Here is a 15,975-nt window from a genome sequence, read left to right on the forward strand (position 1 = left end):
GAATCTTGTTGAGGGCTGCTTTTAGTTATCTTCTTCCTGGCAGGACCTAGGTCTCAGCTATCAAATATGTAGCTGTACGGTGGTTTTGATCAACTGTACGTGAAGTGTCACCTCCACACTGGAAGTTTATTCTAAAGTCTGCCGCAATGCTGACAACCCAGCCCATGGAACTAGGGCTGTGCTGCAGCTGGGCGTGCTTCTCTAACTTCTAGAATGATGCAATTATTATTCTCAGGAATTTCCACAGTACGTACTTTCTGGCTTCTGAACATGGCCCAACATAGTAGCAGTTTGTGCAGTCAACTTGTAGCAAATTTTTAATGTAACAATACAATTTATACCAAATATTACTTAAATCTAAGATTATGGTACAAGTCAAGTGAGATCAACCTAGATATACATGCTACATGGAGTAGCATAGGCCCAGTGGTTAATGGGTTATGGCTATGTAGTAAGAGAGAAGTGAGCTTCAAGTTCTGCCACTTATACACTGTACTGTCTGGAACCAGGTCTGCAAAATGAAGACAGTAATATTCATCTCACAGAATTACACCAGAGATGCTTAGTCCAGTACCAAGTTCAATGGATGTTAATAACAGTTGCTATTACTTAACAATTATTATTTGTATTCTTCTTTCATCAATTTTACTCAATAATTTAATAGCCAAACGCATTAGGGATCCTATTTGGTTTCTTCTTCAGTAACTGGAATGATGAGAATAATCAAACTGGTTCTAGTGACAATCTCATAATCTAAGCATCAAATAAAGCCCAGAGGAGAATCAAAAGGCAGAGGAATCTTCCTAGGCTACTCTACCACCTAGGAATCTGCCTCTTTAGGATCTCAAAGCAAAGAGCTAAGCTCTAAGCAGCACAGGAGCAGAGGGCATCCCATGATGACAATTTCTTTTGCCTTAAGATCATATATGTCATGCTCCTAATGGCAGAGTAGGTTTCGTGATGAACCTGTCTCTGCCATGTGTGGGCACCACATGGCACTGTGGGAAAAATTCATAGTTAAAACTCTGTTTTACACTCCATAATGTCTGAGACTTAATCACACGCTCCAAATGAAACAGTATTATTGCTTCATTGTTTTGTTTTGATTTTTAAAGACAGGGATACAAGATCACTTACACAATGCATACACAAATATTTGGATATGAAAGGACATTCCCTAAAGCATAATCCCACTTCCCAAAAGAGGTTGTTCTTGTGATCTTTTCATTTTTGTTTGCTCCTACTGCCCTGTTTTTGTACGTTACAGTGTTTAAAACCTTTAATGAGAAAACAACTTATAAGTAGTTTAGCACAAAATAATAAATAAGCAGTGACAAAATTAAGAATAGAGGTTTATTATTTGGAAAATGTAAGATCTCCAAACATTTTAGTCACCTCAAGTTTCAAGTTCACTTAAATAAATATAATTTTTAAAAAATGTAACCAAGAGAACTATGAATATAAAGACAGAAAAAAGTCATAATTACTCAAGAACCTATTAAAAATTACAGGATATTTTCTAATTGAAAACTCAAGGAACCCTACCCAATGCATGAAAAAATATACAGAAAATGTCTAAAACTGCTTAAGGAAGTTGATGAACTTTATAAGTTCCTATCCTGTGTCTGCTTTCTACTGTTTCCTACTATACTTTTTTTAGTTATTTTTTGATGGCATTATTTATTCTTTTACTGATAACTAGTCTCCTCACACCTCTTTCTAATGAAAATCTCATCAGAACAAAAGTTACATTTTCAATGAATCCTTTAAACATCTATCTTAAAAGACAACAGTTTATTATTCCATTCTCATCATTCTCTTGAATGATTACAGGCGACATGTCCTTGGCATATTTCTTCTCAGTCATAAAAGATCTTGGCTATTCAGAACTCCTGAGGAATAATATATATTTAACATAATACATATATGTATAATATATATACATATATAGTATGGAAATGCAAATACAGTGTAACCTTATGTTAAAGTCAGATTAACTGTTGTCAGCTCATGATACCGTGTGCTGCCCTGAAGACACACCACAGTGTTTGGGGATAACTGATCCTACAGTAAATGGCCCTCAATTGTTGTGTTTCATGAGCTTGTATGTTAGCTTCCTGGAGTTTTGCTTTTTCTTCTGTTTTTGTTTGTTGTCACTTTGAGGTCGCTGTCTGAAATGGCATTCTTACCCCTATTTTTCTACTTCAACTATAGACTAGAGAAGCAAGTTATTATATGGAAAGAAAAAGTAAAAAGATAAATGAGTTTTACTCGGTGGCCCTTTTAACAACTATACTGGCCTATTCCTAGTTTCTTGGAAATAACCCATGTTAAGGCGCTCAATATATTGTAAAGTACTGAATAAATTTTGCTAATATTTTGGACAGGCAATGTTACTAAATGGGTGAAAACTTACAGGATGAGAATATTCTGAACATGTATTTAACCCACAAAGCACCATGACGTATTATTTCTTGTAACACCCTGCTATACGGGAAACTGAGGCATAAGTAGTTTATAGGTTAGAGAGCATTAATGTCACTACTGCACTTCAATTAACTAGTATTTAATTTTTTGATCTCATCTTATTTCATCTTTTAATTTTAACCATAAAGAAAAAATATAATAATTGACATTGAGCACTTACCATTTTCTAAGTGATTTACATGCTGTAGCTCATTTAATGTTCTCAACATCCCCACAAAGTAAGCACTATTACTATCTCTGCTTTACAGATGAGGAAACTGAGGCACAGAGCAGTTGGGCAGCTTTTAAGGTTACATAACTTGTCAATTTCAGGGCTAAGTCATGAGACCACTTTAGCGCCACCAAGCTGGTGAGTAATCAATGGTTATTAATATATCTGGAAGCCCAAACTATTTATATATAATTTTACACCATTTGTCCAATTTTTTCTGGGAAAACACACCATTTACTAGGTTTGCCAAATTATAAATATTCAGATCAAAGGCTAATCAACTGAAACTTTATATTAATTTATATATGAGTCTCTTCTCTTTTTCAAAATTCTTAGTGATAGTAGTGAAGACAAATTTCTCTTAAAAAAAGCATTCCCCTTTTATTGTGACCATGCATTTGGGTTTCTCATTTTAAACATCAGCGTCTGAGAGGTTACAGAAGATAACACCTAAAGCAAACTGGCATGAAGTGGCTGCCAAAGCTGCTGCTATTATCACAGACATTTAAAAGCCCCCAGTTTCCTCAAATGTCAAGGATAAAGTGGACTCAAGTATCTTCAAGATCCCTTCCAGTTCCAGACTTCCATGGATCTCAAAACAGAAGGTCAAGGGTCTCTCAAAACCTACCTTGAGTATTCTTGAGGATATGGGGAGGAGTACCAGGTGTGAATTTCATACTTCCCAAACTCAATGACAGAGGGACAGCGGACTTGTGGATCAGGGGGACCAGTCACTCCAACTTTCTGTGCAGTCAAGAAATACATTCAAAAGTTAGCTAAATTAGACACACTGAGATAACAAAGTTCTGAATCTAAATGTTGTCTTCTCAGGACTCCAAAGGAGAAACACAAAAACAAAAACAAAGCTAGAACAAGCTAACATATTTTGAAATAAGTTATATTATTCCTTAAATAGAGCACCCAGATGAAGAATAAAAATGCTAATAAATCTCTTGGAAACAAATGCATTTGGTGTTCCTGCATTTCTACATTTAGTAACACTAAAAATATTTTCCTCAACTAAACTCACTCTTAGTGACTTAATATTAAAGAGAAACTGCTGATACTTGGAGATACAAGATAAAGAATAATTTACAAGTAAGGGAGAGGGACACTGCATATTTGCTGAAGTCCTACCACACTGCCTCTGCTGACAACAATGGAGATGCCCTGCTGAACACATAAGCACACAAAGGATGATTTTCTAGTTTAGGAAAGTAGATATAAAACCCCGTCTCTACTAAAAAAATACAAAAAACTAGCTGGGCGAGGTGGCGGGCGCCTGTAGTCCCAGCTACTCGGGAGGCTGAGGCAGGAGAATGGCGTAAACCCAGGAGGCAGAGCTTGCAGTGAGCTGAGATCCGGCCACTGCACTCCAGCCCAGGTGACAGAGCAAGACTCCGTCTCAAAAAAAAAAAAAGAGAGAAATATAAAAAGAATCAGACAAAACAAGTATCAAGAGTGTCTTCATTTTATACTATGCCTAAAATTCCCTTCATTACTAGCTCTGCATAGATTTAACCAAAGAAAAAGATAGTCTGTTATATATAGACCTTCTTTTTTCTACCTTCTCTTTACCATGAAAACAATCTATACGCCCCTCATCCCTGCAATAATCTGAACTACACTATCCAAACAGAGAATAACTTTTAAAGCCTTTATGACTTCCCTGACTTTCCAGATCAGAAATTCAAACCTAAGTAGGTAGCTCAAGAAAACGAAGGCTGTCAAGGGTCTTAACACGTTAACTCAAGGGCAACGTGACTTGCTCTGCACCCAATCTAGCAACAGATGCATATACACACTCATGTCCATGTGTGTGCATGCAGATTTATCATGGATGCTCTATAAATACTAATTGACAAGCAAAAGACAAAGAGTTTAGCCTAACCAAATACAAGTATTAATAACTCTTCCCCAAAAGGACAACTGAAATTATCCTTCAATTTTATGCTTCAAAGACCACTAAGAGGGCCAGGCGCGGTGGCTCAAGCCTGTAATCCCAGCACTTTGGGAGGTTGAGGCGGGCGGATCATGAGGTCAGGAGATTGAGACCATCCTGGCTAACATGGTGAAACCCCGTCTCTACTAAAAATACAAAAAACTAGCCAGGCGAGGTGGCGGGCGCCTGTAGTCCCAGCTACTCGGGAGGCTGAGGCAGGAGAATGGTGGGAATCCGGGAGGTGGAGCTTGCAGTGAGCTGAGATCCGGCCACTGCACTCCAGCCTGGGCGACAGAGTGAGACTCGGTCTCAAAAAAAAAAAAAAAAGGCCATTAAGAGATTAGTAAAAATTCCTTGTTAGAGCATGCAGATACACACACATATTTTATAACAAACTAAAAAGAACAGAGATTTTTATTCATTGGTTTTACATAAATTCGTTTCTGAAAAAGAAGTCTCTTCACCACTTCACCATAACTCATTAGAGAACTCTGGTCTTTCTAACCGTTCTCTTTTATAAAAGGCCAAGGGACTTAACTCAGGTTTCATACTGGTTGTAGCCAAGTGAAACCTCAAGCTCTTCCTTAGACACCTCAAAACAAAAGACAAACATCTGTTTGTGGGATGAATTGTGTTATAACACCAACAAGTACTGGGGCTCCTCCAAATACAAAAACAAAAACAACAAAGAATACATAACACAGGGTTAAAGTAAGATTTCTTTCATTTCTCAAAACCCAAACAGAACTTTGTAAAAAGAATTTTAAAGGCTGTTCTTGAAACTACATTCTAGAATCAACTACTCTAACTCATAAAGTAGTTCTTTTCATCTATCTTCACAACTCAAAGTAGTAACAACAGTATAGGAAACTTTCAAAATAACCAAATACCAGAAACCAGATCTAACTTCCTGAGGCAAGGATCAGATAGAAAGCCCGAAAGTCAAGGTCAGGCACCTGCTGCAGCACTGCCTGTTGTTTGAGGGTGTTCCCATCAGCTGCCAGCTGCTCTTCTAGGTGGATGCCCGATGTGAAAGTGGATATCCAGTTCCAGTGCAGCTGTTTGCACATCACCACAACTATGCACGTCTGTCCAGAATGGGACCTGTGGGAGGTTCCCCTCTGCCCACATCCGCCCTTAACCTTTGCACGGCGAAACGCTCCTGCACATGTGCTCATGTGCGAGCCCGCCTCCACTCCCAGTTCCCCTGAGCAAGCCTCCACAGCAAGGGTGTTTCCTCTTATGAAGGTTTAAAAATTAGCAAGGCTCTCTACACAGGGAGGAAGAAATGGCTACCTAGAAACCACTCATTCCAGTACTAACCAAACTCAAACTGTCATATCTGAACTATAAGGTTACCTTTGCTAGGTCATTTTATTTTAACATTTCAGCAAAAGTATGTTTTCGTTAAACATGTTACTTTCCAAAGCAGCAGGTGTCTAATATAAATAACCAAGGGCACAAAATATATTTAAATGTTTAACTCAAGTTCTGCCACTTCATGTCCTCATCTAAATATGCCAAATTCTTTAAAAGAAGACATATGTTCCAGGCCAGAACTGACCTTTTAATCTAAGATAACTGGGGGCAGATTAAATGCACCAGTAATTGGGCTAAACTAAAAGAAAACTTTATGCCTACTGCTAGATAATAAAGCTTTTTATTACCACCGGTTTATATGAAAAGATTATTAGTCTTCTACAAAAAAATTAAGCTTCCATTAAATGACTCATCTAACTCCAATTTCTAACATTAAAAAGGCCATTCTTGCAGTATCTCCAACTCTGGATTTGGTAGGGACACCAAAATTGTGTAAATAATTTAACAATTTTTGTAAACACAGAGCTGCTGCCTTCCCCCATCTGTCCACTGGAGCACTCTCATTTGGCCTTACCTCTCCATTCCCCATGGGGATGTAATGTTTTGAGGAGAGAGAGGGGTAACCCTTTGTTATCAGTGTGAGGCTAGGAAATGTGGGGAGAAGAGAAGTCTTTTTGGAATTTGAACATTTTCACACAGAAACACTATAGTAAGTAATTCCATTCATTAGGGATTAAGTTACATGATGAAAGAGGTATGAAAGAACGAATTCACATGCTCCACAACAGAGAGAGCATGAATTTAAGGACTAGAGCGAATCAGCGTTTGTGGAGCACCTACTGTGCTAGACTCTGACCTGAGCCTTATGTCATTACCTCCTTTGGTCCCCACAATCCATCCTTCAAAGTAGAAAACAATATACCCACTCTGCAGATGAAAAAATAAGCCTCAGAGAAGTTAAGAGGCAAAAGCACTAGGGCAGGAATGGCAAGTGAAGCATAAAGACAGAAAAGAATGACATGGGTTGAGATGTGACGGAAGTAGAGATAGCCCTCAACTAATTCTTCCCTAAATTCCCAAAGTTTATAAGTTTTTAAAACCTGGAACATGGTTTTCCAAAGAAATGAAGCTGCAAGTCCACAAACTCTTAATCCAAAACCCTTGGACTAGAGTAGAATGTGTTTTGGAATTCTGATGTTTTCTGATTTTATAGAAGCATTAGTACATACATGTGTATAGTACATGCATGTGTATAGCCCTAGTAGGATTTGGGGCAGCACTCCATAATCAGACACACTAAAATTTCTTTAGCAAAGCATACGAATATTCACATTAACTGGCATAAGTAAGGAATATAAATAGTCTCACGTCAGGTCAGATCATGTTTTGCCAGTAACTCAGTTCAGGTCAAGTGAGACCTTACTGCAAAATGAGTTGGAAAAAAAATTTCTTTCCGTTCTCCAAAGAAGATAATACAGATGGTCAATAAGCTCATGAAAAGATGCTCAACATCACTAATAATTAAGAAAATGTAAATCAAACCACAATCAGATACTACTTCACACCCATTAGGATGGTTATTTTTAAATGTAAAACACCAGAAAATAACAGATGTTGGTGAAGATGTGGAAATACCAGAACCCTTGTCCCATTGCTGGTGGGAATATAAAATGGCACAGCTGCTGTGGAAAACAGTATGATGGTTCCTCAAAAAAGTAAACAGAATTACCACATAATCTAGCAATTCCACTGCTGAGTATAGCCCCCAAAGACCTGAAAGTAGTTCTTTGTATATGAGTATCTATTTGTACACCCATGTTCATAGCAGCACTATTTACAATAACCAAAAGGTGGAAACAATCCAAGTATTCACTGACGGATGAATGGATAAACCAAAGTGGTACATACATAGAACGGAATATTCTCCAGCCTTAACGAGAAAGGCAATGGTCGGGCGCTGGTGGCTCACTCCTGTAATCCCAGCACTTTGGGAGGCCGAGGTCACGAGGTCAAGAGATTGAGACCATCCTGGCCAACATGGTGAAACCTCGACTCTACTAAAAATACAACAATGAGCTGGGTGTGGTGGCACGTGCCTGTAGTCCCAGCTACTCGGAAAGCTGACGCAGAAGAACTGCTTGAACCTGGGAGGCAGAGGTTGCAATGAGCCAAGACTGCACCACTGCACTCCAGCCTGGGCAACAGTACAAGACTTGGTCTTATTAAAAAAAAAAGAAAAAAAGACAAAAGGAAGGCAATTCTGACACAGACTAAAATACAGATGAACCTTGGGGACATTATGCTAAGTGAAAGAGCCAGACACAAAAGGACAAATATCGTATAATTCTACTTATGGTACCTAGAGTAGACAAATTAATAAAGGCAGAAGATAGAATGATGTTTACCAGGGGCGGGGGGGATTCGGAGTTGTTTAATGGGTACACAGTTCCAGTTTTGCAAGATGAAAAAGTTCTGGAAATAGATGATGGTGATGATTGCATAATAAGGTGAATGTCTTTAATGCCACCAAATTGTAACACTTAAAAATGGTCTGGGACCAGGCACGGTGGCTCACGCCTGTAATCCCAGCACTTTGGGAGACCAAGGTGGGCGGATCATGACGTCAGGAGATCAAGACCATCCTGTGAATGGTGAAAGCTCGTCTCTACCAAAAATACAAAAACTTAGCCGGGCATGCTGGTGAGCGCCTATAGTCCCAGCTACTTGGGAGGCTGAGGCGGGAGAATAGCATGAACCCAGGAGGTGGAGCTTGCAGTGAGCCGAGATCGTACCACTGCACTCCAGCCTGGCCAACAGAGCAAGACTCCGTCTCCAAAAAAAAAAAAAAAAAAAAAAAAGGTCTGGTTAGGCCAGGCGCAGTGACTCATGCCTGTAATCCCAGCACTTTGGAAGGCCAAGGTGGGTGGATCACGACATCAGGAGACTGAGACCATCCTGGCTAACACGATGAAACCCTGTCTCTACTAAATATACAAAAAATCAGCCAGGCATGGTGGCAGGCACCTGTAGTCCCAGCTACTCGGGAGGCTGAGGCAGGAGAATGGTGTGAATCCGGGAGGCGGAGCTTGCAGTGAGCTGAGATGGCACCACTGCACTCCAGCCTGGGTGACAAGAGTGAGAATCTGTCTCGAAAAGAAAAGAAAAGAAAAGAAAACAGAAGAGAATGAAGAGAAGAGAAGAGAAGAGAAGAGAAGAGAAGAGAAGAGAAGAGAAGAGAAGAGAAGAGAGAAAAGAAAAGAAAAGTCTGGTTAGAATAACTTTTACGTTGCCACAATGATTTTTTTTCAAGTTTTCAGGACTCCTTAGATTTCAGGATTCTGGACATTGTGACCTGTATAAACATTGATACCTAGCTAAGCCACAAATGCTCAAGACACTATATACTACTTCCTATCTTTCCCTTTTCCTAAGCCTTTTTGCTCTATACTCAGACTTCTCTTTATCCATCTCCTTTGCTAGTTCTTTTACTATAAAATACTGACAAAATCTAGAATTCTGTCCTCAGCCATCTTATCTTTTCCATCCGGAGGACCCATAACCCAGTGCTTCCATCAGTTTTCCACTCTCCTCACGCCCTCCTTTCTCTCTACACAGCTTAGATTCTAAGGTTTTTCCCTGTAATTCCACCCTTTGCAGAGACCTTTAACTCTCCTGCTTCTCTTCTAATTTAACAACAAAATCCTAACCCCTATTAAATTCAACTCTTCACATAATCCAAGTTATTACCTCAATGTGAACAGGGGTGGAGAAAAACAGAGAATCACGCTACCCAGTCTCACGTTATACTCCTACCCACAAACCTCAAGCAGGTCCTGATGCTTCCTACTCTACTCTCCTGTTCTGAAAGACAACTGCATCCTTTCTCCTCTGCTCAAGACTCCAACACTGCTTACTCCACCACCTTCACTTTCAGCCCATGCTTTTGCTTTCTATTGCACTAAACTGGACAAAATCAAAAGAAAACTTCCGCAATTTCTCCCACCCACATCGGTCTGCCTCCACCTTTGTGCCACACATCCTGCCTTTCACCAATACAGTGGATAGAGATTGAGCTCCTGAGCCTACAGCTTCCCATGAGATAACATCTTCCTGCTCCCTAGCCAAAGAACATCACCCAACAGTTCCCCGCCATCTTCTGCATCATCAGCTTTTTTCCCTCTACCAGGGCATTCCATCAGCATACAAAGAGCTGTTATTCCTTCCATATTTAAAAAAAAAAAAAAAAAAAGGGGCGCGGGAGGCATGGTGGCTCACCCTGTAATCCTAGCACTTTGGGAGGCAGAGATGGGCGGATCACAAGGTCAACAGATTGAGACCATCCCTGGCCAACATGGTGAAACCCCATCCCTACTAAAAATACAAAATACAAAAATCAGTTGGCAGTGGTGGCGTGCACCTGTAGTACCAGCTACTCGGGAGGCTGAGGCAGGCCCTTGAACCCAGGAGGCAGAGGTTGCAGTGAGCTGAGATGATGCCACTGCACTCTAGCCTGGTGACAGAGCGAGACCGAATCTCAAAAAAAAAGGGTATCTTCTTTAGCCCTCACAGCTCTATCCAACTCTCCCTTTCTCTGCTCCTAATTACTGTAAAAAACCTCAAAAGAGTGGCCACATATTACTACTATAACCAATTTCTCCTTCCATTCTTTCTTGAACCCACTCCAATTATCTCTTCACCCTCCCCTGTCCCCATCATGGAAACAGTTTCTCAAGATTACTTCCTTGTTGCTAAGCTGGACAGTCAATTTTCAGTTCTCATCTTACTTGGTCTATTTGCAGAATTTAAAAACTGATCCTTCCTTCTTACAACACATTCTTCACTTAGCTTCTAAGGAACTACAGCTTCATGGTTTTTTTCCTACTTCACTGGCCATTCCTTCTCAGTTTCTCCAATCTCTAAAAGTTGGAATAACCTAGACTCAAAGTTCTTCTCTTCTCCCTTGGTGATCTCATCTAGTCTCGTTTTTCAAAAAAACAACCTACTTGCTGGTGAGCCCTGAATTGAAATTTTCAGCCCAGACCTGTGTTCTGGCTGTGTTCTGGCATCGTCTCGGATTCCCCGCTTTCACAATGCATCAACATATCCCATTGGGTCTACCTTCAAAACGTAATAGGGAATTCCAATTCCACTACAACCACCACAATCCAAAACATCACGTCTCTTACTTCAATAATTTTAAGAGTCTCCTGAAGTTCTCCCTGCTTCTATACTGCCCTCCATCCCCCCCCCCCCCCCCCCCCCCCCCCCCATCTACACAGGAGCCAGAGTAATCCTGTTAAAACAAAAGTCACTCTTCTGCTCAAAACCCTCCCAGGGTTCCTATCTCATTCAGAGTAAAAGTCAAAGTTCTTACAACAGCCAAGAAGACCCTACAAAAGCCAGCCTTCCATTACCTTTCTGTCCTTGCCATCTGCTATTTTGAGCCTTACCTGGCTCTAATCACATTGGCTTCCTTGTACTTCTTTGATCATGCACAAATCGTGACTCAGGGTCTTTGCATTTCCTGTTCCTATGCCTGGAATGTTATTCCCCCGTTACCTACATGTTTCATCCCCTCACCTCCTTCAGGTTTTTGCTAAATGTCAGAGACAGTCCCCAACCAACCAATTTAACATTGCACACATTAATCCTCTCCCTCTGAATTCGCCCTCTTCCTCCCCTGCGTTTTCTCCATAACACTACCACATGGCATACCATTTATTTTACCCCATTCCAACCCAAACTAAACTGTTAGCTCCCAAGAGTAAGGAATTTTTTTTTAAATGTTTTGTTCACTGCTAAATCTCTAGTGCTTGGAACATAGTAACCAGTACTCAGTAATATTTATTATTAGATAAATATTATCCAAGACAAAAACTTTATTAACAATCACCTGTGTGCTGGTAACATGGCAAATCTCCTACCCAAGGTCTCCTGTATATACATGTACAAAACCATCTACCAAAGTTCTCCACTTTAGATTTCACACAGTCCCACACCTATGTAAGCATGGTCTCTTCTTCCATTTAAATATGCTCCTCTTCCTATATTCCTACATGTAATATCATCATCTACTCCACATAGAACACTAGAAGACCTACTTGGTTCTGCCCTCTCCTTCAATCCTAACTCCCAATCCAACAGTAGTCTTTTCCATTCTATCTTAAGTCTTTCTCAAAATGATTATCTATCTCTGTCTCCTATCTATCTCTTCTACCTTCATTTAGGCCCTAGTCACTTTTCATTTGGGCTGTTGAAATCATCTGACTGGTCCCTTGCTCAGGTGTTCTCCAATCCATTGCTCACAGTATCACCAGAGTTGAGTTTCTAAAATGCAAATATGTCATCCACTTTTTAGAAATTCTTTAGCAGTTCCCCAAGAGCTATTTAGCTACTATTTAACTACTTTAAAGAACTACTTTACCTACAAGATTAAGTAAAAACTCCTTAATATGAAACACAAAATCTTCATGATTTAGTACCTTTCCAATCTCATCTCGTTTGAACTCCAACCAACTACACACAGCTCCAAGAATACAAGATTTCTCACACCCAAACTTTCTACTAGAAATGCCTTCTCACTCTTCTCCAATAGTAAACTCTTACTCATCCCTTCAACACCCTACACAAATGTCACCTCCTCTACGAAGACTTAAAATTGTAGTTAACCACAATAACTAAAAATAGAACAATAACATCCCTAGATGTCTTCCTGTTCATTCTCACTGCAACTTATGCATATCTCCATAGTAATACTATATCATAAATTAAGCAGTTAAGAATTAAGGCCATGGTGTCAGAATACCAGGGTTCAAATATTGACTCTGAAACTTAACAATTTATAACTCTAGGTAAAATAATCCTTCTAATGTTTCCGTTTCTTCATTTGTAAAATAAGGCCAAGTAATTAATAACAAAGTTGCATTAAATGAAACAAATATATAATGCTGAATATAGTATTTGGCATACAGTAAGAGGATTATCTATTACTAACCACATGGCTTTAATTACTCATTTATTCAATAGTCCCCCTTATCCACCCACTGGGAATACACTGTTCCAAAACTCACAGTGAACGCCTGAAAATTGCAGATAGTATTAAATGTTATACAAGTTGAGTATACCTAATCTGACAATCTGAAACCTGAAATGCTGCAAAATCTGAAATGTTCTGAGCACTAATGACACTCAAACGAAATGCTCATTAGAACATTGCAGATTTTGAATTCAGGATGCTCAACTACTAAGCATATGATGCAAATACTCCAAAATCTGGAAAAAAAAATTCAAAATCCAAAACACTTCTGGTGCCAAGCATTTTGGATAAGGGATATTCAACTTGTATATACTATGTTTTTTCTTATACATCCATACTTATGATAACATTTAATTTATAGATTAGGCACAGAAAGAGATTAACAACAATAACTAAAAATAGGACAATTACAACGATGTACTGTAATAAAAGTTATGTGAATTATGGTCTGTCTCAAAATATCCTACTGCACAGTATGCACCCTTCTGATGATGATGAGGAGGAGGAGGAGATAATGATGATAATAAAATTCAGACCTTGGCTAACCAAGGGTGACTGAAACCATGGAAACCAAAACCACATATAAAAGGGGGATTAGGAGATAGGGTGATTATTGGCCCATCAGATCAACAAATATTTGAGGACCTACTACATGCAAGTCACACTGTGGAGATGATATAGAAAACATAGTATCTGCCCATAAAGATGTTGTAAGACAAGCAGTCCTTGTTTTTGATGGCACTGTTGATGGAAACAGGTACACATGAGAATTGTGTCCTTGCTTCTGAGGTGACAGATTTGACTTTAGTTCTGATATGCATGGGTTTTGTGTGTGTGTTGTAATGAAACTTTATTTACGAACACTGACATTTTTCACATAATTTTCATATGTCCCTAAATATTATTCTTTTTATTTTTGTCCAACTATTTAAAAATATGAAAACAATCCTTAACTTATAGGTCATACAAAACAGGCCGTGGATGGGACTGGGCCACGGGCCGTATTTTGCCAACCCTAACACAGGTGAAGCAGTTTCTAAGCTGTATGTCCTCAAAAACGACTTTTGGCATGACCTTTATGAGTCTTTTTATTATTCAAAACATCCTCTTATCTAGCCAAGATGAACTTTCCCAGCTGGCTTAAAACCACTTTCTTTATTACAGTAAGCCAGAGAACCTAGAAGTCATCTTTGATCATCTCCTGTTCCTTCAATCTACCTTAGTTCAATAAGCATGGGTTTCAGTTAACATTGCACCATGCAAAGTGAGGAATGGCTGGAGTTTAGTTTCAGATAAAACAGGGTGGAACATCTGTTGGGCAATGGTAAGTAATACATTGAATTACTAGTATTAAGCTGCATTTTGGAGGGTTTTGAAAGCTAGTAACAAGATGTTAGTTTCGGCATGACAGGATTTTAAGGTACCCCCATGACATCTTTTTGCTGTTAAGTGATTTCTCTTTGATATTGCTGAAAGTAGGCATGGGAAGTGGGGGGATGTTTAGTGTGTTATTTACCCATTAAACGTAAGTCACATATTAAAGGCTGCATAGATGTATTTTTAGTTCACTGGATAATTTAGTACAACATTACTTATTAAGATAGTAGTTAAGAGCCTGGGAACTAGAAAAAGCTAGCACAGTTCAAATCCTATCTCATTGAATCACCTTAGTTGGGCAAGTCACTATTAGATTTGTTGAAAAGATTAAACGAGTTGATATTTGCACAGAACTTAGAGCACTATGCCATTCATGCAGTGAGTGCCAGATAAATGTGAGTTTCTGCTTGCTATCTCAGTGGCAGGTTCTTGGAACACACAGATAATACATCTTTGCCCTCCAGCTGGAATTATTTATAGTAGTCTCCCCTTATCCCCAGCTTTGCTTTCCGAGGTACGAGTTATCTGTCGTCAGCCTCAGTGCAAATTTTATCATCTGACACCGTCAGGGGAGTGAGTACAGTACAATAGTACAGTAAGAGATTTAGAGACCACATTCATATAACTTTTATTACAGTACACTGTTAAAATTGTTTTATTATTATTTTATTATGCCTAATTTATAAATTAAACTTTAGCATAGGTATGTATGTATAGGAAAAAACACAACACAGTACATACAGGGTTCAGTACAGTCCCCAGTTTCAGGCATCTACTGGGGATCTTGGAGCGTATCACTGGTGGGTAAGCAGGGACTCCTGTATAGTAGTCATTTCTTCCTCAAAGCTGAAGTTAATGTTGTTTACTCCATCTGATAGGTCCTAGTTCTCTCCATCTACCTAAATCTTCATCATTCCTGAGGCCTGCTGCTTCTGTGATCATCTCAGATTGCACCAATTTTCACACTTTATTTTTTTATTTTTATTTTTTTTTTTGAGACAGAGTCTCGCTCTGTCGCCCAAGCTGGAATGCAGTGGCCGGATCTCAGTTCACTGCAAGTTCCGCCTCCCAGGTTCACGCCATGCTCCTGCCTCAGCCTCCTGAGTAGCTGGGACTACAGGCGCCCGCCACCTTGCCCGGCTGGCTCATTTTTTGTATTTTTAGTAGAGACGGGGTTTCACCATGTTAGCCAGGATGGTCTCGATCTCCTGACCTCGTGATCCGCCCGTCTCGGCCTCTCAAAGTGCTGGGATTACAGGCTTTAGCCACCGCGCCTGGCAATTTTCACACATTTTAGTATACTGTGAACATCTGAGACAAGTCTGAATCATTTAATACAGCAATGCACTATGTTTCATTGGTACTCTAAGCTACTGTCTGCTGTGTATCTTCCTAAGCACCTTTACCTACCTGCATTTAGCACATGCCTAATGATTTTGCTACTCCCGTAACATCCTGCATACAGAATAATGCAGGATGTTACTGTGATTAAGGGTACAGAACTGGAAGTCACACAGGCCTAAGTTTTAATTTCGGCTGCACTATTACTAGCATAAAAACTTACAGGAAGTCACTGAACTAAAAGTGCTGGTTTCCTCATAT

The 15,975-nt window shown here is 39.5% G+C and overlaps 1 protein-coding gene across 5 annotated transcripts in view; it reads right to left on the reverse strand.

The window, feature by feature from the left end:
* KAT6A (lysine acetyltransferase 6A) overlaps nt 1–15,975 on the reverse strand; it is a 121,575-nt gene that overhangs the window by 19,491 nt on the left and 86,109 nt on the right. For all 5 annotated transcript variants that reach the window (XM_023214475.1, XM_023214471.1, XM_023214474.3 and 2 more), the window contains exon 9: nt 3,327–3,442. In XM_023214475.1, the coding sequence (XP_023070243.1) occupies nt 3,327–3,442 (116 nt within the window). The remainder of the gene's footprint in view (nt 1–3,326; nt 3,443–15,975) is intronic.

Source organism: Piliocolobus tephrosceles, chromosome 7 (genome assembly GCF_002776525.5).
Source record: "Piliocolobus tephrosceles isolate RC106 chromosome 7, ASM277652v3, whole genome shotgun sequence".
NCBI lineage: Eukaryota > Metazoa > Chordata > Mammalia > Primates > Cercopithecidae > Piliocolobus > Piliocolobus tephrosceles.